Raw genomic sequence first — 23,009 nt, forward strand, 5'->3', positions numbered from 1 at the left:
TGCATCATTTGCAAATATTTTCTCCCATTCTGTGGGTTGCCTTTTCTTTTTGTTTATAGTTTCCATTGCTGTGCAAAAGCTTTTACGTTTGATTAGGTCCCATTTGTTTCTATTTGTTTCTATTTTATTACTCTAGGATGTGGATCTAAAAAGATATTGCTACAATTTATGTCAAACTGTGTTCTGCTTATGTTTTCCTCTAAGTTTTATATTATCTGATCTTACATTTAGCTCCTTAATCCATTTTGAGTTTATTTTTGTGTATGGCGTAAGAGAAGGTTCTAATTCTATTTTTTTACATGTAGTTGGCCAGTTTTCCCAGCACCATTTATTGAAGAGACTGTCTTTTCTCCATTGTATATTTTTGCCTCATTTGTCATAGATTAATTGACCACACATGCATGGTTTTATTTCTAAGCTTTCTATCCTGTTCCATTAATCTATAAGTCTATCTTTGTGTCAGTACCATATGCTTTTGATTACTGTAGCTTTATAGTATAGTCTGAAGTCAGAGAACTTGACTCCTCCCGCTCCATTTTTCTTTCTCAAGATTGCTTTTACTATTCAGGGACTTTTGTGTTTCCATACAAATTTTAAGATTTTGGTTCTAGATCTGAAAAAAAATAGCCATTGGCAATTTGATAGGGATTGCATTAAATCTGTATATCACCTTGGGTAGTATAGTCATTCTGACAATATTTTTTCTTCCAATCCAAGAACATGGTATATCTTTCCATTTGTTTGTGTCATCTTTGATTTCTTTCATCACCATCTTATAATTTTCAAAGTACATGTCATTTGTCTTCTTAGGTAGATTTATTGCTAGGTATTTTATTCTTTTTGATGCAATGGTAAATGTTATTGTTTCCTTAATTTCTCTTTCTGATCTTTCTTTGTTAGCATATTGGGATGCAACAAATTTCTGCATATTAATTTTGTATCCTGTAACTTCACCAAATTCATTGGTGACCTGTAATAGTTTTCTGGTGGCATCTTTAGGACTTTCTATGTATAGTGTCATGTCATCTGCAGACATTGACAGTTTTACTTCTTCTTTTCCATTTTGGATTCCTTTTATTTCTTTTTCTTCTCTGATTTCCATAGCTAGGACTTCCAAAACTATGTTGAGTAAAAGTATTGAGAGTGGACATCCTTGTCTTTTTCCTGATCTTAGAGAAAATTATTTCAGCTTTTCACTGTTGAGTATGATGTTAGCTGTGGGATTGTCATATATGGCCTTCATTATGTCGAGCTATGTTCCCTCTATGCCTGCCTTCTGGAGAGCTTTTATCCTAAGTACGTGTTGAATTTTATCAAAAGTTTTTTCTGCATCTATTGAGATGATCATATGGTTTTATTCTTCAATTTGCTAATGTGATGTATCACACTGATTGATTTGTGGATATTGAAAACTCTTTGCATCCCTGGAATAAATCCCACTTGATCATGTATGTATGATTTTTTTAATATATTATTTGATTCGGTTGCTAGTATTTTGTTGTGGATTTTTGTCCCTATATTCATCAGTGACATTGGCCTGTAATTTTCTTTTTTGTGTGATATCTTTATCTGTTTTTAGTATCAGGGTGATGGTGACCTCATAGAATGAAATCTGAAGTGTTCCTGCCTCTGCAATTTTTTGGAAGAGTTTCAGAATGATAGTTGTTAACTCTTCTCTAAATGTTTGATAGAATTCACCTGTGAAGTCATCTGGTCCTGGACTTTTGTTTGTTGGGTGTTTCTTTAATCACACTTTCAATTTCAGTACTCATGATTGGTCTGTTCATATTTTATTTTTCTTCCTGGTTCAGTCTTGGGAGATTGTACCTTTCTAAGAATTTGTCCATTCCTTCTTTGTTGTCCACTTTTTGGCATATAGTTGCTTGTAGTAGTCTCTTATGATCTTTTGTATTTCTGTGGCATCAGTCTTAACTTCTTTTTCATTTCTAATTTCATTGACTTGGGCCCTCTTCCTTTTTATCTTGATGTGTCTGTTTAAAGGTTTATCAATTTTGCTTATCTTTCAAATAACCAGCTTTTATCGTCATTGACCTTTGTCTATTGTTTTTTTAGTCTTTTGCATTTATTACTGCTCTGATCATTATTTCTTTCCTTCTGCTAACTTTGGGGTTTGTTTGTTCTTCTTTCTCTAGTTTCTTTAGGTGTAAAAGCACCTAGGTTGTTTACTTTAGGTTGTTTACTTGTGATTTTAATTGTTTCCTGAGGTACGATTGCATTGCTGTAAACTTCCCTCTTAGAACTGCATATGCTGCATCCCATAATTTTTGGATCGTCATGTTTTCATTTTCATTTGTCTCTAGGTACTTTTTAATTTGCTTGTTGACTTCTTCAGTGATACATTGTTTAGTACCATGTTGTTTAGCCTCCAATTTTTTTTTACAACTTTTTTTCTTGTAGTTGATTTCTAATTTCACAGCATTGTGGTTGGAAAATATGCTTGATATGATTTCAGTTTTCTGAAATTTATATTGAGGTTTCCTTTATGGCCCAGCATGCTATCTATCCTGGAAAATATTCCATGTGCACTTGAGAAGAATGTGTGTTCTGCTACTTTTTGTTGGAATGCCCTATAAATATCAGTTAAGTCCATATAGTCTAATGTGTCATTTAAAGCCTGTGTTTCCTTATTGATTTTCTCACTGATGTAATTGGGGTGTTAAAGTCCACCACTATTATTGTGTTACTATTTCTCCTTTTATGGCTGTTAGCATACACTTTATATATACGGGTGTTCCTATGTTGAGTGCATATATATTTACAATTGTTATATCTTCTTGGATTGATACCTTTTTTAAATTTTTTATTTTATTTTTAACATCTTTATTAGAGTATAATTGCTTTACAATGGTGTGTTAGTTTCTGCTTTATAAAATAGTGAATCAGCTATACATATACATACATATATATATATATGTATATATATATATATATATATATATATATATATATATATCCCCATATCTCCTCCCTCTTGCATCTTCCTCCCACCCTCCCTATCCCACCCATCTAGGTGGTCACAAAGTACCGTGCTGATCTCCCCGTGCTATGCGGCTGCTTCCCAATAGCTATCTATTTTACATTTGGTAGTATATATAAGTCCATGTCACTCTCTCACTTCGTCCCAGCTTACCCTTCCCCCTCCCCGTGTCCTCAAGTCCATTCTCTACATCTGCATCTTTATTCCTGTCCTGCCCTGAGGTTCATAATAACCATTTTTTTTTTAGATTCCATATATATGTGTTAGCATACGGTAATTTTTTTTCTCTTTCTGACTCACTTCACTCTGTATGACAGACTATTGGTCCATCCACCTCAATATAAATAACTCAATTTCGTTTCTTTTTATGGCTGAGTAATATTCCATTGTATATATGTGCCACATCTTCTTTATCCATTCATCTGTCAATGGACACTTAGGTTGCTTCCATGTCCTGGCTATTGTAAATAGAGCTGCAATGAACATTGTGGTACATGACTCTTTTTGAATTATGGTTTTCTCAGGGTATATGCCCAGTAGTGGGATTGCTGGGTCATATGGTAGTTCTATTTTTGTTTTTATAAGGAACCTCCATACTGTTCTCCATAGTGGCTGTATCAATTTACATTCCCACCAACAGTGCAAGAGGGTTCCCTTTTGTCCACACCCTCTCCAGCAGTTCTAAGAGGGAAGTTCATCGCAATACAATCCTACCTCAAGAAACAAGAAACATCTCAAATAAACCACCTAACCTTACACCTAAAACAATTAGAGAAAGAAGAACAAAAAACCCCAAAGTTAGCAGAAGGAAAGAAATCATAAAGATCAGATCAGAAATAAGTGAAAAAGAAATGAAGGAAACAGTAGCAACGATCAATAAAACTAAAAGCTGGGGGCTTCCCTGGTGGTGCAGTGGTTGAGAGTCCGTGTGCCGATGCAGGGGATGTGGGTTCGTGCCCCGGTCCGGGAAGATCCCACATGCCGCAGAGCAGCTGGGCCTGTGAGCCATGGCTGCTGGACCTGCATGTCCGGAGCCTGTGCTCCGCAGTGGGAGAGGCCACAATAGTGAGAGGCCCACATACCACAAAAAAAAAAAACAAAAAAAACTAAAAGCTGGTTCTTTGAGAAGATAAACAAAATTGATAAACCATTAGCCAGACTCATCAAGAAAAAAATGGAGAAAACTCAAATCAGTAGAATTAGAAATGGATTGATGTAGTGTCCTTCTTTGTCTCTTGTAACAGTCCTTATTTTAAAATATATTTTTTCTGATATAAGTATTTCTACTCCAACTTTCTTTTGATTTCCATTGGCATGGAATACCTTTTTCTATCCCCTCACTTTCTGTATGTGTCCCTAGATTTGAAGTGGGTCTCTTGTAGACAGCATATATATAGGTCTTGTTTTTGTATCCATTCAGCCAGTCTATGTCTTTTGCTTGGAGCATTTATTCCTTTTACATTTAACATACTCACTGATACTTATGTATTAATACTATTTTGTTAATATTTTGGATTTGTTTTTTAGGTCTTTTTTCTTTCCTTCCACTTTTGTTCTCTTCTCTAGGTATTTGATGTGTATCTTTAGAGTTCTCTTTGGATTCCTTTTTCTCTCTTTTTTTTTTTTTGGATATCTATTGCAGATTTTTGTGGTTCCCATGAAGTGTTGGCATGCAACCTATATATATACAAGATTGTTGTAAGTTGCTGGTCTATTAATTTCAAATGCATTTCCAATATCCTATATTTGTATTCTCCTCTTCTCACCATTGCTGGATTTGATAATATGTTTGTGTGTGGATGATTTCCTACCTTTGTTGTATGTTTACATTTACCATTGAGCTTTCCCATTTCATAATTTTCTTGTTTCTAATTGTGGCCTCTTATTTGCTACCTATAGAAGCTCCTTCAGCATTCATTGTAAAGCTCATTTGGTGGCGTTGAATTCTCTTAGCCTTTGCTTCTCTGTCAGGCTTTTGATTTCTCCCTCAAATCTGAATGAGAGCCTTGGTGTGTAGAGTATTCTTTGTTGTAGGTTTTTCCCTTTCATCACTTTAAATATACAGTATAGTGCTACTCCTTTCTGGCCTGCAGAGTTTCTGGTGAAAACTCAACTGATAACCTTATTGGGATTTACTTGTATGTTATTTGTTGCTTTTTCCTTGCTGCTTTTATTTTATTTTTTTTTATCATCTTTATTGGGGTACAATTGCTTTACAATGGTGTGTTAGTTTCTGCTTTATAACAAAGTGAATCAGTTATACATATACATATGTTCCCATATCTCTTCCCTCTTGCGTCTCCCTCCCTCCCACCCTCCCTATCCCACCCCTCCAGGCGGTCACAAAGCACCGAGCCAATATCCCTGTGCCATGCGGCTGCTTCCCACTAGCTATCTACCTTACGTTTGGTAGTGTATATATGTCCATGCCTCTCTCTCACCCTGTCAGAGCTCACCCTTCCCCCTCCCCATATCCTCAAGTCCGTTCTCCAGTAGGTCTGTGTCTTTATTCCTGTCTTACCCCTAGGTTCTTCATGACATTTATTTTTCTTCAATTCCATATATATGTGTTAGCATACTGTATTTGTCTTTCTCTTTCTGACTTACTTCACTCTGTATGACAGACTCTAGGTCTATCCACCTCATTACAAATAGCTCAATTTCTTTTCTTTTTATGGCTGAGTAATATTCCATTGTATATATGTGCCACATCTTCTTTATCCATTCATCCAATGATGGGCACTTAGGTTGTTTCCATCTCTGAGCTATTGTAAATAGAGCTGCAATGAACATTTTGGTACATGACTCTTTTTGAATTTTGGTTTTCTCAGGGTATATGCCCAGTAGTGGGATTGCTGGGTCATATGGTAGTTCTATTTGTAGTTTTCTAAGGAACATCCATACTGTTCTCCATAGTGGCTGAACCAATTCACATTCCCACCAGCAGTGCAAGAGTGTTCCCTTTTCTCCACACCCTCTCCAGCATTTATTGTTTCTAGATTTTTTGATGATGGCCATTCTGACTGGTGTGAGATGATATCTCATTGTAGTTTTGATTTGCATTTCTCTAATGATTAATGATGTTGAGCATTCTTTCATGTGTTTGTTGGCAGTCTGTATGTCTTCTTTGGAGAAATGTCTATTTAGGTCTTCTGCCCATTTTGGGGGAAAACTGGACAGGTACATGTAAAAGTATGAGATTACATCACTCCCTAACACCATACACAAAAATAAGCTCAAAATGGATTAAAGACCTAAATGTAAGGCCAGAAACTATCAAACTCTTAGAGGAAAACATAGGCAGAACACTCTATGACATAAATCACAGCAAGATCCTTTTTGACCCACCTCCTAGAGGAATGGAAATAAAAACAAAAATAAACAAATGGGACCTAATGAAACTTGAAAGCTTTTGCACAGCAAAGGAAACCATAAACAAGACCAAAAGACAACCCTCAGAATGGGAGAAAATATTTGCAAATGAAGCAACTGACAAAGGATTAATTTCCAAAATTTACAAGCAGCTCATGCAGCTCAATAACAAAAAAACAAACAATCCTTGTTGCTTTTAATATTTTCTCTGTCTGTGATTTTTGTCAATTTTATTATTGTGTGTTTCAGTGTGTTCCTCCTTGCGTTTATCATGTATGAGACTCTCTGTGATTCCTGGACTTGGGTGATTGTTTCCTTTCCCCTGTTAGGGTAGGGAATTTTTCAGCTATTATGTCTTCAAATATTTTCTCATGACTTTTATCTCTCTCTTCTCTTTCTGGGATCCTTGTAATGTGAATGTTTGTGTGTCTCAGAGGTCTCTGAGATTGTCCTCACTTCTTTTCATTCTTTTTTCTTTATTCTGTTCCTCGGCAGTAATTTCCACCATCCTTTCTTCAGCTCACTTATCCATTCTTCTGCCTCATTTATTCTGCTATTGGTTCCTTCTAGTGTATTTTTCATTTTCACTATTTTATTCTTCAACTCTGTTTGGTTATTCTTTGTATTTTCTAACCTTTTGTTTAAAACTTCTTGTAATTTCTAGCTCTGTGCATCCATTCTTTTCCTACCTTCTTGGATCATCTTTACAGTCATTACACTGAACTCTTTGTTGGGTAGATTGCCTATCTCCACTTCACTTAGTTGTTCTGGGGTTTTATCTTGTTTCTTCATCTGGAACATATTCCTCTGCTATCTCATTTTGCCTAACTTTTGGTGTTTGTGATCCCAGAGGCTGCAGGATTGTAGTTCCTCTTGTTTCTGGTGTCTGCCCTCTGTTGGGTGAGGCTGGTCTAAGAGGCTTGTGCAGGCTCCTTGTGAGAGTGACTGGTGCCTGCCCACTGGTGGGTAGAGCTGGGTCCTGTCCCACTGGCTGGCCGGGCTGTGTCAAGAGGTGTGTTTAAAGGTGGCTGTGTTCTCAGGAAAACTTTAAGCAGTCTGTCTTCTGATGGTTGGTGCTGTGTTCCCATCCTGTTTGTTGTTTGGCCCTAGGCATCCTAGCACTGGAGCCTAAGGGCTATTGTGTGGGACCAAGCCTTGGTGTCAAAATGGCAACCTCAGACAGCTCAAACCAATGAGTACTCCCTAGTACCTCTGCCACCAGTGTCCTTGTCCCTGAAATGAGCTACAGCCGCCCCCCTCCCCAGGAGACCCTCCAAGACCAGCAGGTAGGTCTGACCCAGGCTGCTATGAAGTCACTGTTTTTCCCCCTAGGTCCCAGTTTGTACAAACCTTGTGTGTGTCCTCTAAGAATATTCTTTCTATTTCCCCAAGTCTTGTGGAGTTCCTGCCATCAAGCCCCACTGGCCTTCAAAGCCAAATACTCTGCGGGCTCCTCCTCCTGATACCAGACCAGCAGTCTAGGGAGCCTGATGTGAGGCTCAGAAATCTCACTCCTGTGAGAGAACCTCTGCAATATAATTATTTTAAAGTTTGTTGGTTGCCCACCTGGTGGGTACAGGATCCTATCATCTCATTGTGACTTCTTCTTTGTCTTTGGATGTAAAATATGTTTTTTGGTTGTTTCCAGTCCTTTTTTTGTCAATGGTTGTTCAGCAGATACTCATGATTTTGGTGTTTTTGTGAGAAGAGGTGAGCTCAGGTCCTCCTACTCTGCCATTCTGTCAGAAATCCCCCACTTTCCTTTCTGATTTTAGTCATCTTCATCTTCTCTCTTTTTTCTTTGTAAGTATAGCTGAAGGATTGGAAGGATTGCCAATTTTGTTCATCTTTTCAAAGAATCTAGTTTTCATTGATTCTATTGTTTTTCTACTCTATTTATCTCCACTCTAATCTATTATTTCCTTCCTTCTGCTAGCTTTGGGCTTACTTTGTTATGTTTTTTCTAGTTCCTTGTGGTATAAATTTAGATTATTTATTTGAAATCTCTTTTCTTTTTTAATATAGGCACTTACAGGTATAAGTTTTCCTCAGACTACTACTGCCTTGCTGTATCCCATACATTTTGGTATGTGGTGTTTTTTTATTTTCATTCAGCTTTAAGTAATTTACAGTTTCCCTTAAGACTTTTTCTTTGACCCACTAGTTTTTTAAGAATGTGGTATTTAATTACACATGTTTGTGTATTTTCCAATTTTCTTTCTGTTATTGATTTATATCATCATTGTCTGTGGTCAGAAAAGACACTTTGTATAATTTCAGTCTTTTAAAATTCATTGAAACTTGTTTCATAACCTAACATATGTGGTCTACTTACAGAATGTTTCATGTGCAATGGAGAAGAATGTATATTCTTCTTTTGTTAGGTGTAGTGTTCTATAAATGTCAGTTATGTCTAGTTGTTTTATAGTGTTGTTAAAGCCCTCTACATTGTTATTGCTATTCTGTCTAGATATGCAATCTTTTATTGAAGTTGGTATTCAAGTCTCCAACTATTATTTAGAACCACTATTACTCACTTAAATTTTGTCAATGCTGCATAGATTTGGGGGGATTTGTTATTTGGTGTATGTATGTTCAGAGTTGTTATATCTTCTTGATGTATTGACCATTTATAAATATATAACGTCCTTCCCTTTCTCTTGTAAAAGTTTTAACTTAAAGTCTATTTTGTCTGATATCAGTGTAGACATCCCAATTCGCTTCTCAGTACTATTTGCATGGAATATGTTTCCTGTCTTTTACTTTCAACCCATTTGTGTCTTTGGATCTAAATGAATCTCTTCATATAGTATATAAGTGGATTATGTTCTTTTTATCCAACCCATCAATCTGTACCTTTGGAGAGTTTAATCCATATACATAAAGATTAGTACTGATAAGAGAGTACTTCTGACATTTTATTATTAGTTTTATGTATTTCTTATGCCATTTTTATTCATCATTTTCTTCCTCATTGCCATTTTTGTGCTAGTTGATCTTTTGCAGTGAAAAGTTTTAATTCCCTTATCATTTCTTTTGTGTGGGGTTTTCTTTTTAAATATATTTTCTTTGTGGTTACCATGTAGATTCCCTTTAACATACTAAATTTTATTTATTTTTTAAAAAAATTCATTGGAGCATAGTTGATTTACAATGTTGTGCTAGTCTCAGGTGTACAGGAAAATGAATCAGTTATACACACACACACACACACATATATATATACATACACATATATATATATATATACACACTCTTTTTTAGATTCTTTTCCCACATAGGCCATTACAGAGTATTGAGTAGAGTTCCCTGTGCTATACAGTAGGTCCTTATCAATTATCTATTTTATATATTACATACTAAATTTTAACAATATATTTTGCATTAATACCAAGTTAATTTCAATAACATACATAAACTCGACACATACAGGGTTTTTTGTTTTTCTTTGTTGTTTTTTTTTGTTTTTTTTTTTGTGGTGCGCAGGCCTCTTACTATTGTGGCCTCTCCCGTTGTGGAGCACAGGCTCTGGATGCGCAGGCTCAGTGTCCATGGCACATGGGTCCAGCCACTCCGCAGCATGTGGGATCTTCCCGGACTGGGACATGAACCCGTGTCCCCTGCATCAGCAGGCGGACCCTCAACCACTGCGCCACCAGGGAAGCCCACTTATACAGTTTGATATCACCTTCCTCTATGTTATTTTTGTCACTTTTGTTTTTATCTTAATCATTGTATGTGCAATAACATAGATTTATTATTATTGTTGTTACTATTTTATTAATTTTTCTTTTAAATAATATAGGAAATAAAAGGCAGAGTTCCAAACCAAATATTCAATAATGCTGCCTTCTGTATTTGCCTGTGTATTTAACTTTACCAGGGATATTGACTTCTTTTTATGGCTTTGAGTTACTATCTAGGGTCCTTTCATTTTAACCTGAAGAACTCCCTTTAACATTTATTGAAGTACAAGTCTAGTAGTATCAAACTCCTTTAGCTTCTTTTATTTATCCAGGAATATTTTAATTTCTCCCTCATTTTTGAAGGATTTTTTGCTGGGTATAAAATTGGTTAATAGTTTATTTCTTTTGAGACTTAAATATGTTATCTTATTGCCTTCCAGCTTCCAGGTTCTGAAGAGAAATCAACTTTGCATCTTATTGAGGATCCCTTGTATTTGACAGATTGTTTCTCTCCTTCTGCTTCAAGATTTTCATTTTGTCTTTGGCTATCCACATCTTGTTTATGTCTCATATGGGTCTTTTTGAGTTTTTCCAAATCAAAGTTTGTTGAGCATTGTGGATGTGTTATTCATGTCTTCTGTCAATTTTGAGAAATTTCAGCCATTATTTATTCAAATTTCTTTCTGTTTCTTTATCTTTCTCTCTCTTTTACTTTTGGGACTCCCATAATGTGTATATTGGTCCATTTGATGGTGTCTCTTAGGTTTTGTTTACTTACTTCATCCTTTTTAAATTTCTGCTCCTCAGACTTAATAATTTCAACAATTTCAACTGTCATGTTTCAGGTTTCATCATTTGTTCTTCTACTTGTTCAGATCTGCTGTTGAACTCTTCTAGTGAATTTTTAATTTCAGTTATTTTACTTTTCAATTCTAGTATTTCTGTTTGGTTACTTTTTACAATTTTTCTTTTTTGATATTACCATATTTTTCATACATTTATTTTCTTATATTCTTTAGTTCTTTGTCTATGTTTTACTTTGAACATATTTAAGACAGTACTTTTTTGTCTTTGTCTAGTAGGTCTGATGTCTGGATTTCCTCAGGAACAGTTTGTCAATTTTATTTGTTACTGTAAGTGGGCCATACATTCCTGTTTCTTTTTATGCCTTGTGTTTTTGTTGTTGTTGTTTTTGAAAACTGTTTTAATTATAATGTGGTAACTGAAAATCAGATTCTCCCCCTTCCCCATATTTAGCTGTTTTCTGTTGTTGTTGCTTTATTTGATGATGGCTATAGTAGTCCATTTGTTTAGTTGTTTTAACCAAATTATTTGTGCAAAGACTGTATTCTTTGTCATATGTGATCACTGAAGTCTGTGTGGCTCTTTTTCAGCTAATATTTTGACAGGAATTTCCTTGAGTGCCAGCAGTTAAAAGTAAATAACAACAGTAGCAACCAAAAAACCCACATACCTCTCCCAATCTTTGAACATTGGCTCTGTGCTGAAGCACTCCTTCAACACTTAGCCAAACTGGCACTTAGCCCATGTATCAGTCCGGTGTGCAAGCTTTGGGTCTTCTCCATATTTTTCTAGTCATGTGTCTTTCCCTGGACATACATGGGCCTTTCTAAACTGGCCCCATATATATTGGTGCTTTTGAATGTCCTAATTTCCCAAAGAATCTTCTCCAGCTTTTGCTCCAGAATTAAGCAGTCTATTATATGTCTCCACCCATAATTTCTTGTCCCAGGCATCTCTGGTTTATTAGTTTGCTTTGCAAAACATTTTAACAAATGCCCACCCATTTTCCAGCCTGCATTTTGAATTGAGTGAAACAGAGATGAGCACCTTGTATCTGTCCTTCAGATAACAGGTTAAAATAGACATACACAATAATTTTTGAATAAGTTTTGCTTAGCTCACTCTGGACCTAGGGGTGAGGGTTTCACACTAGGAACTCAGGCTGCTGCTACTTTAAGACTGCCTTCACTTTAGGACTGTTACTGGGGAGAGGGGTGCAGTAAGGGCAAGTAAAAATGGCACAAATCTTTCCTATCATTTTCAAGATGCCTTTTTCTTGGTTCAGCATTTGCTTCATTGTTGTAAATGTTTGACTATTTCCCAGAGTTCTGACAACATTGATTCCGACAGTTTCTGTTTGTGTTGCTACACTTCTGTGAGAGAATGAAAGCTCAGAGCTGCTGCCTCCTCCATATCCCTGATGTCCTCTGTCGTTTTTAATATATTGATTCCAACATCTCCCTGGGTGTCCCTGTGTGCCAGAAGATCAAAGCATAAAGAAAATTAAGGATACTTTAATTATAAAATAAGTATAAAGAAAAAAGACAGTTTTTTGTTGAGCCAGGCCTGAGAGATGCATACATCATTTAAACCATATTCCATTGGCTAGAAATTAGGCACATGTCCCTACAGACTTGTGTGGGGTTAGAAAATGTTGACAAGTGGTATTCCCAGGAAGAAAGGTGAATGAGTTTAGTGAACAACCAGCCAACTTCTCCCACAACAAACAAATAACTAATATCCATTGTTAAGTAGAGTTGTGTCTTTGACAAAGAGCTATGATATAACAGGCAGGAGCCTCGTTCCTAGGTTAGAATGCCAGAGCTGGAAGAATATTTAGAGACCATTTATTTTAATATCCTCAGGTGTTGGGGACTCTGATGCTTGGAAATGGAGAGAGGCTAGCCAAAGTTACACTGAGTCAATACCAGACCTGAGACAATATCCAGCTGGATCACTCATCTCTCCTCTATACCACCTTTATTCAAACATGTTTGAGCATTTCCGAGAGTAAGATTCAATCTTAAAAGATTGTATATTTCTAGAAATGTATCCATTTTTTCTTGGTTGTCCAATTTGTTAGCATATAATTGTTCATAGTATTCTCATGATTATTTGTATTTCTGTGATATTGTCTGTAACTTGCACAGCAAAGCACATCAACAAAACAAAAAGGCAACTTACTGAATAGAAGAATATATTTGCAAATAAAATATCCACTAAGAGGTTAATATCCAAAATATACAAATAACTCATAACAGTCAACATCAAAAACACACAAACAACCGAATTAAAAATGGGCAGAGGACCAGAATAGACATTTTTCCAAAGAAGACATATATATGGCCAACAGACACATGAAAAGATTTTCAACATCACTAATCATCAGGGAAATGCAAATCAAAATCCCAATGAGGTATCACCTCACACCTGTCAGAATGGCTATCATCAAAAAGGCAAGAAATAACAAATGTTGGAGAGGATGTGGAGAAAAGGGACCCCTCATGCACTGTTTGTAGGAATATAAATTGGTACAACCATTATGGAAAACAATATAAAGGTTCCTCAAAAAATTAAAAATATTACTACCATTTGATCCAGCAATTCCACTCTTGGGTATTTATCTGAAGAAAATGTAATCACTAATTCAAAAAGTTATATGCATCCCAGTGTTAATTGAAGCATTATTTTAATAGCCAAGATGTAGAAGCAACCTAAGTGTCCATCAACAGATGAATGGGTAAAGAAGATGTGGTATATGTATGTGTATATATATATATATATATATATATATATACACACACACACACACACATATATATGTGTATATATATATATATATATATATATATATACACACAATGAAATATTACTCGGCCATAAACAATAATGAAATCTTGTCATTTACAACAACATGGATGGATCTAGATGGTATTATGCTAGGTGAAATAAGTCAGAGAGAAAGACAAATACAGTATGTCTTCACTTATATGTGGAATCTAAAAATACAAAACAAACAAATAAATGTAACAAAACAGAGACAATCACAGATGTAGAGACCAAACTAGTAGTTGCCAGAGAGGAGAGGGGTGGAGTAATAGGTGAAATCAGACAGGGAATAACAAATACTATATGTTTTCATTTATATGTGGAATCTGAAAAACAAATAAACAAATATAACCAAACAGAAACAGGCTCACAGATACAGAGAAAAAACTAGTCATTGGCAGAGGAGAGGAGTGTAGGGGTAAGGGCAAAATATTAGCTTGGCCAAAATGTTCGTTCAGGTTGTTCCTAACATCCTGCAGAAAAACCCAAACGAACTTTTTGGCCAGCCCAATAGGTGAAGGGAATTAAGAGGGACAACCTACCAGTTATAAACTGAATACACCACAGAGATGCAATGTACATCACAGGGATTACAGTCAATAATATAATAACTTTGTGTGATGTGTAATCTATAAAAATATTGAATCACTGTGTTGTACTCCTGAAATGAATATAATGTTGTGAGTCAACTATAGTTCAGTAAAATGTAAGAAATAAAATTTTCATCACAACCCAACACATACTTACATATTTCATCTGTAAAACTTCTATAAAACAATACTAAGATAGGTAGTGATTAGCATTCATTGTCAAATATTTCCAGTTCCCCAGCTCTGGCACACTATAGAATTATACTTTCTTTTACTTTTGTAGTTACTAATGATCAGGTGATGTGTGTGGTGAAGGACGTGAGCAAAATGAAATGAGTTATTTCTGGGGGAAGATTTAAGAGCCAGTGCACAGATCACAATATTCTCTTTTCTCTGATGCTCCAATCATGGTAGCACAAAGATGAAGCCTCCATCACTCTGGGTAACCCAGTAAGTATAACGTAAAACAGAGCCCCCAGGAAATCTCTGGTAAGCAAAATGGTGTGAGTGAGAAATAAATTTTTGTTCTTTTAAGACACTGAGGTTTGGAGTTTACTTTTTTACCATAGCATAACCTAACCTATGCTGACTGTAAATTGATGTCATGACTCAGTAATGGGTTGCAACTTGCAGTTTGTAAAATGTTACTCCGTACAATGTCCACTTGTCCCATAGCTAATCCTCTCTCCAAGTTTCTGTAGAGTAATGTTAGTGACTCCCATTTCACTGAAGGATTGTGGTTATGGAGAAGGTGGAGATGCATACTGCGCAGCCTGCCCTCCCCGCAGATATAAAAGCAGCTGGGGCCACCATAGATGTCATACTTGCATCACCTGTGCTGTCATCAATCGTATCCAGAAGGAGAACTGTACAGCTACCTCTAATGCCGTCTGTGGGGACTGTCTGCCCAGGTGAGCCTGCTACATAAGGCCAAGATCTTCTGGGCATTCTGTAGCCCTTGGAGGTCTCCCTCATCCTTACCTCTCAGGGCCTAGTTGAAGTATTCTAACTGTCCATATCATGATGAGTTTAAGCTCCCCTGAGGGAGAAGCATTATTTTTTCAAGATACCTCTATAAAGTACTTAGCACGCAGTCAATTACAGATGAGTACTAAACAGCTGTTTTATCATGCTGGCATGCTTAGCTCAGGCCCAAGTTTCAAGGTAAATCTCACTGTAGACCTAGAAGAGATTAGGAAGCAGTTGGTGTCAAAGCAGTGTTTCCTTCTCTTGTGAGACTAGTTCCCCTTTTGGTTATAGGGTTTGGTGAATGGGGGAAGAGGTGGAGCGTCTGGGACTCTTGAGTCAGAATCAGACATAGAGGCAGAGAACTCACGAGGGGTCAGAGTGAGTGATGGCTTCCTGGAGGACAAGACTCTTAGAAGCTGCCTATGGTTCAAGAAGGACCAATCCAAGTACATTGCTTGTTTGATCATCTTGCCATTTTTTATTGCTCTGACTACAGGTTCTACCAAAAGACACGTATTGGAGGCCTGCAGGATCAAGAGTGTATCCCATGCACGAAGCAGACCCCCACCTCTGAGGTTCAGTGTGTGTATCCAGTTCTCTTCTCCCCTTTCCCCCCCAATCCATTGGGTGACAGCAAGACAGCATAGTAAAGACTTCCCCTACCCCCTCATACTCCTTCCTATAGGGTAGATTGGCAAGGGAATTGGTTAGATTTGAGTAATAGTTTTGCAATATATTATCTGTGTAACCTTCTATAAATTATTGAATCTCATTGAACCTCATTTCCCTCACCTGAAAAAAATGTAAGTCATGAAAATCATTGTTCTTCATACCTTATGGGATTCTGCCTAGTTCTAGTGAGATAAGAGGTTAGAAAGCATTTTGTAAATTATAATATTTGTACACTTGTGTATTATTTATTTGAAGTTTATAGGAGTCCCTAATGCTTAGGACTAGTAAAAGGCTGAATGAAGCACTAAGATCTAGTCTGTGCCCATATCACTATCCATTTATCTGTCTATTATTTTTGTCTATCTACCAACTATATGTCTACTCACTTATTTTTTAATTTATTGATATCTTTTTAAAACATGAAGTATTTCAAATATGTAGAAATATTTTAAATGCAGAAAAATATAAAAAGAAAAATGCTCAGTTACACAGCATCAATGATTAATAAATCTTAAAATTTTGCATATTTGCTTCAGATTTTTTTTAAATGAAAATTCCACAAGTTTAATGGAATCTGTGTTTTGATCCTTTCTGAGTTCCATTCTCTCCTTACCTCCCCAGAGGCAACCACTATCATGAAATTGTGTGTATCTTGTTGGTAGGTTATGCTACAGTAACAAACCCCCAAATCTCAGTGATTTCATGCAATAAAAGTTTATTTTTCATATGCAAAGATCTTACTCTATCTTGTAACTATACCATCAAACCATGTGGTTTCCAGGTTGATGGGACAGGTTAAGAGATAGAGGAGACATACTGGCTTTTAACTACTTCAGTCTGCAAGTGACACACATTACTTCCACTCACAGTCCATTGGCCAGAAGTACTCTTATGGCCTTACTACAAGGGTGTATGGGAAATGCAGAGAAGCATGTGGATAACTTGTGAGCACTATGACTCTGCCAAACTCTCCACCAATGTTTTGATACTTGTATTCTTTTATATATATATATATATATATATATATATATATATATATATATATATATTCATAAGCAATGTATTCTATATGCTATTTTTTATATTTTATAATGTTTTATGTAAGTGATATCAAGTTATATACTCTCTCTCCAATTTGCTTTTCCTCTCTGGATTATTTAAATTGATCCATACAGGTCTTTTATTTTAAATGCTATATAATAATATTACATAATAGAATTATATCATGATTTATTTATCCTGTGCCCTACTGATGAACATTTTAGTTTGTTTCTATTTGTCTAGGTTATATAACTGAATGTGACATGGAAAGACCACAGGATATGTGCATCTTCAAATAACTATACTAATTTATACCATACCAGCAGTATATGCTAGTTCCTCCACTTTGTTCGTTATACTTTTCCCTGCTCTACAAAGAAGTAGAACCAGTTTAGCAGCCCTAGTTGAGGAAGACCCTGGGGAGAGGGTGCTGGCCTGAGGAAGTCCAGGCCCAGTGTCAGGGTGACTATTGACTACCCACAGTGACTGACCTCCCCCACTTTCTTGTCTCACAGGTGCCTTCCAGTTGAGCTTAGTGAAGGCAGATGTACCCACAGTATCCCCTCAGGAGGTCACACTTGTTGCACTGGTGAGCAGTCTGCTCATGGTGTTTACCCTGGCCTTCCTGGGGCTCTTCTTCCTCTACTGCAAGCAGTTCTTCAACAGAAATTGCCAGCGTGGTAAGGGTAGCTGCTTCACGTATTACATGAATCAGGAACAAGGTTCTAACTAGCAGAGGAGAGGAATTTCCTGGGGTTGAGAGTTAATGGACCTTCCCTACAGTGCTGAAATATCTGGGGTGGCAATAGAATGCACAGGACTTCAGAGATGATTGAGGCTGACCCTATGAGTTTATAGGACCTGGTTCTTTAAGGTGTGGTGATTCATAAAGGGCTACAACATTATGGGAAAACCCTTGGGAAAGGCATCTGAAGTCCTAGTCCAATCTACCTCTAAATCACTGTGTAACTTTAGATAAGTCATCTAGCTTCTTTGGACCTCTTTCTCCTTAATCTTTAAAATGAGAGATGAAGTTGATTTCTAAGTTCTTTTCCAATTAGTTATATCTACTAATAGGTATAGATTCTGGAGCATGTCAGGAAAAGAGGAAGGCTGGCTGGAATGAGACATGACTATAATAAAAGTGGGTGAGGTCTCAGGCAATGGTTATCAGTATAGTAGTATACCAAATGTGGTAACTGAGAGCCCAATGTCCAGAGGAATTGGCAAACTTAGACATTTTTCCTCAGACAATAATGATAACCAGAGCTCTGGCCCAGCCCATAGGAGATGGCCATGTGAAATTTTAGATGGAATGTCATATTTAAAATCAGGAGTAACATCATGATCTATTTTCAGCACAAGTCCAGCCATTAGCCAAGAATATGAGACAAGAATGCCAGGTCACTGAGGGAAGATATAGGGGAGGTGAGATGGTGGCTGGCCAAGACCAGAGAAGGGTTTAGATCTTTAGTCAATAGTACTGAGGTTCAGTGCAGCTTCAGTGCCATCAAGGGAGCTGAGAGCTGGACAGAGACACCAAAATAGGAACCCAGGCTAGTAAGCAGAGTTGATTTAGTAAGGAAAGAGGAGGACACATTCTACTAGATACACAGGTGCTAAGGACTCCTCCTCAGCCCACTGTATATTGGGTCCAAAGCAACACAACTTTTTTCAACCTCTCTGTTTGTGTGGAAAGATTCTGCTTATATAGGCCTACCTTGGTTACTTTGGATCTAGGGTCTGCCAGATGATCTTCAAAAAGCTTAGAAGATATGTTTGGCTCTACCTCTCACTTAAGTGGAGGTGAATCTAGGATTTCAGGGGATGCAGGGCACAAGGGCAACACTGTTATCCCTTTATGACCCTTCTCAAACTCTAATTCTCTCTCCTCTACTCTCTGGTGTCTCCTGGAACATTGTGGCTCAGGGTGGATCATCCTGTCTCTGACTTTGGAGGCCAGTTTCTCAGATAAGAGCTGTTGCCCAGTCCCTGGGCATGGGCATGAAACATGGGAAATGAAGCATTTGGGCCCCAGGGCCCGGAAAGAAGAAGATGAGGCAACATCTGAGAGCTGCCTGTCTCCCTCCTCCTGCCTCAGGAGAAGAGAAATGGGTAACGCTTCTCTGCTCGTCCTCTGTCCTCAAGATAATAATGCAGTACCCTTTTCTGGGGATACGAGGGCAGGCAGCTCCCTCAGGGTCTCCACAGGGGAAATAAGATTAGACATTTTCTCATTTATCAGGAGGTGTTTTTCAGGAGTCACTGACTTACATGAATACTAGGGTTGTATAAGGGAGATGAATATGTGAATTGGATCCAATATAAGGTTCATTAGAGAGGAGTAGAGACTGTGGCAAACTGAATAGTTCATCTCCTGTCTAAAGAGGAATCTACTACTCAGTTTCAGCTGTTTGTTACCATGTAGGAATATTCAATGTTTCAAGATCTTCTGAATTTTCAAGAGAAGCCAAAACTCTGGATTTTTATATGAAATAGTTTTAAGTTATGGCAATGAGTTATAATTAAAAAGTACCACAACCACAATGCAGGGGTCAAACAAACACACATCCCATAGGCTCTTAGTTTGTAACCTGATGTTGAATCAGACTTATGCATGAAAGGTGTTTTAATTTTCTATCACTGCCAGAACAAACTACAACAAATTCAATGGCTTAAAACAACACCCATTTATTATCTCACCATTTCCATAGATCAGAAGCTTTGTAAGCTTGGCTGGATCTCGACTCAGAGTCTCACTAGGCTGAAATCAAGGTGTTGCCGAGGCTGCATTCATTTCTGGAAGATCAAGAGGTTAATCCATTTCCTTGATCATTCAGAAAGGTGGAAGAATTCAGTTCCTTGCAGTTATAAGGTTGAGGTTCCATTTCCTTGCTGTCTGCTGAGAACCATTCCCAGTTTCTAGACACCACCCACTCTTTGACTTATGACCCATTTCCATTTTCAAAACTAGCAATGGTGGTCAAGTCCTTTTCCTTTCACATATCTGATACTCTCTCTGACTCTTCTGCCTTCATCTTCCCCTTTTAAGGACACATGTCATTACATTGGGCCCACCTGGGTAATCCAGGATAATCTACCTATTTTAAGGTCCATAATCTTAAATCCACCTGCAAAGTGCCTTTTGCCATATAACACAACATATACACTGGCATAACACCAGGGAATAAAGATCATGTCTGGTGTGGGTGTTGTTAAAATCCTGCTTCCCACAAAGGATTTCTCTTTCTCTGGAGAAATTGACAATTTTCCCTGATCCACCACCAGGTAGCCTTAATCTGATACCCCAATGTAAATATGTTTCTCAACTGTGTCACCTCAGCCTTGTGCTAGGTGCTCTGGTCCCCAGGGATGGGAGGGGGAGCACTAGTTCCCAGATATTTCCTGATTTTGTGCTCAGGACCAGGTGCCCCGCTAAGAAGAGCCCCTGCCTTTGGGTGACTCAGTGGCTTTCTGCTTCAAGTTTCAGGAGGTTCGCTGCAGTATGAGGCTGACGAGGCAGCGGAAGAGGAATCTCTCTTCCCCATGCCACCTGGCCAGGAGACCAGTCCTGAGTCCCCACTGAGTGAAAGCATCTTTGAGACCCAGGCACTTAACCCCATCCTGGATGACGACTGCAGCTCGACTCGTGGCTTCCCCACACAGGAGTCTTTTACCTTGGCCTCCTGTGCCTCAGAGAGCCACTCCCACTGGGTCCACACTCCCATCGAATGTACAGAGCTGGACCTGCGAAAGATTTCCAGTTCTGCTTCCTATACTGGAGCTGAGACCTTGAGGGGGAACACAGCTGAACACTCTGGAGACAGACTGGAGCTCACTGTACCCTTTGAAGTACCCAGCCTTTCACTCTACTGAGGTGAGCTGGAAAGGTAGGGTAGAAAGACCAGAAATTGGGGACTACCCCCAAAAGGAATTATCCCTTGGAGTACTGTTGTTCAGTAGGGCTAGTGTCAGAGGAACAGCAAGCTAGGAACACTGGTGGATGGAGGGACAACTGTGATAATGTTAATCTTTTAAGCCAGTCAGTCATACATCATACATCTGGGCCTACAGCTGTCAAGGAACTGGCCAGGTTGACATGACACCAGTTTTTCTATCCTGGCCTTTTGCAATCTCTCTCAGAGCCCCACTGTCTAATAGTTATATTCAGTTATCTCCCATCATGTATTCAAGCACCAAGGTACAGTGGGAAAATATACAAACCTTGGCATCTGGAAGCCTTATATTTCAAATCTACCTCCATTCCTTAATATTTGTGTGAAGCTTGTGTAAATCCCTTCACCTCTCTGAGTCTCAGGTCCTTAATCTGTGAAAAGTAGGAAATACTATTCACCTTATATTGTGAGAGTTGAATGAGAAATGCATGTGCAAGTGCCTTTTATAGTGTCTAATGCATTAGAGGTGTTTAAACCATGTTAGTTTGTCTTTGCCCCCAGTCACAATTTATATTGGGTTGGCCAAAAAGTTTGTTCGGGTTTTTCCATAACGTCTTATGGGAAAACCCAAATGAACTTTTTGACCAACCCAATACATCCATACATATACACTACACTCGTCTGGTCTTCATAACATACCTTTATGGTAAGAAGGTTACACTTTATAGAGGCAGGAACTGAGACACAGAGAGGGAAAGTGATTTGCTTAAAGTCACAGAGCATTTCAGTGGCAGAACTGGGTTAGAGCACAGGTTTTGGAGCTCCATGTAAGTAACAAGGGGCAGTATGAAGCATGAGGGTGGATTCCTATTTTTCAACTAACCAATTACTTTCACCACCCATTTCCATATTTCTCCAGCTATGATATTGTCCAGGTCCCCCAATGACTCCCGCTCCCTATATCTTACCTAAGAAAATATAAACAATATGTAGGTGAAAGCCAAGACTCCTATTAAACCAGTCATCCTAGATACCTTCAAGGTCATCTAGGCCAACCTCTCTTCCAACTCCTCCAATCCATTCTTGAGTCCCTTTTATAATATCCCCAAGAAGTGTTTGTGTCATCCTTGCTCACATACTTACAGTATCAGAGAGCTCACTACTGCCCAACATGTATTGCAGCTATGACTGGTGGATTTGAGCTCAATGTAAAGAAAACCTTTCTGTCTTCTTATAGTAACCACCCTTGGGTCCTGCTCTGCTCCTCAGGCCACACAGACCTCATCTGCTTCCTGTGTCTTGTGATAGCCCTGAAGAAGTCTAAAGATAGCATCTCCTCTCTGGAAAGTACCACTTTAGGTTCCGTTAAAGTATGGGGGGCTTAAAACTGAACCCAGTTTCATGAGGAATTGTCTCACCAACATAGAGTAGGGTAGAACTGTCATCATGTCCACCCCACACAAGTGATGTTTTTCTGCTATTATACCTTAACCACTGGCCTAAAACCATTTTTTGAGGGATGGGAAGAGGAAGGAGCTAGTGAGATTGCCCCATAGGTTTCTAACTTGCTCTGCTCCCTCCCTAGGTCTCTTGGGCTCCTGGCAGCCCAGTCGTTCTCCCTGGACTCTCCTGCCTTGTTCCTATACCACAACAGCAGCAGGGGCATAGGATGTGGTATCCACAACAGCCTGTACTCTACAGACGGGGCACATCCTATCCCATCCCACCAAAGGATTGATCCTTCATCATTTTCCCAAGACCAGCAGCATTTTTTGCTTTCCTATCCTAGATAGCCTGGAGAACCAGATTCCCCAGTCATGGGACTACCGGACATATTCCTAGCTCAGCTTGATTATAGAGAGGAGGGAAGGGGATGGCAATGAATGGGGTAGAGTTTTACTGCCTGCATCTTTGGTCAGGTGAATCTGAAGGGGGAGCCTCTCAGTACCCTATTGATACATCTACCTAGCACTTTAGGGACAAAATCAAACTCTTCCCTCTTTCACTCCTCTGCACTGCCCCCCCCTCCCCAGTACACACACACACACACACCTACACACATCTTAGGAGAGGCCTGAAACCTTGATTCCCCACACATCTCTTAGACTTCTGTGGCTGTGACAATCACGGAGCTAACCCCTTTGCCCCCTGA

At 38.2% G+C, this 23,009-nt stretch overlaps 1 protein-coding gene across 3 annotated transcripts in view; it reads left to right on the top strand.

Moving 5' to 3' along the window:
• EDA2R (ectodysplasin A2 receptor) overlaps window positions 1-22,607 on the top strand; it is a 69,059-nt gene extending 46,452 nt beyond the window's left edge. Inside the window, exons 3-8 of one of the 3 annotated variants that reach the window (XM_067724656.1) lie at window positions 15,012-15,190; window positions 15,745-15,830; window positions 17,477-17,641; window positions 18,891-19,076; window positions 20,446-20,838; window positions 22,095-22,607. In XM_067724656.1, the coding sequence (XP_067580757.1) occupies window positions 15,012-15,190; window positions 15,745-15,830; window positions 17,477-17,641; window positions 18,891-19,076; window positions 20,446-20,837 (1,008 nt within the window). In that variant the 3' untranslated portion in view covers window position 20,838; window positions 22,095-22,607. Of the gene's footprint in view, window positions 1-15,011; window positions 15,191-15,744; window positions 15,831-17,476; window positions 17,642-18,890; window positions 19,077-20,445 lie in introns of all 3 variants that reach the window. The other 2 variants (XM_067724657.1, XM_067724658.1) reach the window with 2 other exon arrangements.
• The last annotated feature ends 402 nt before the right edge of the window (window positions 22,608-23,009 follow it).

The sequence above is a fragment of the Pseudorca crassidens genome, chromosome X, assembly GCF_039906515.1.
Source record: "Pseudorca crassidens isolate mPseCra1 chromosome X, mPseCra1.hap1, whole genome shotgun sequence".
NCBI classification, from domain to species: domain Eukaryota; kingdom Metazoa; phylum Chordata; class Mammalia; order Artiodactyla; family Delphinidae; genus Pseudorca; species Pseudorca crassidens.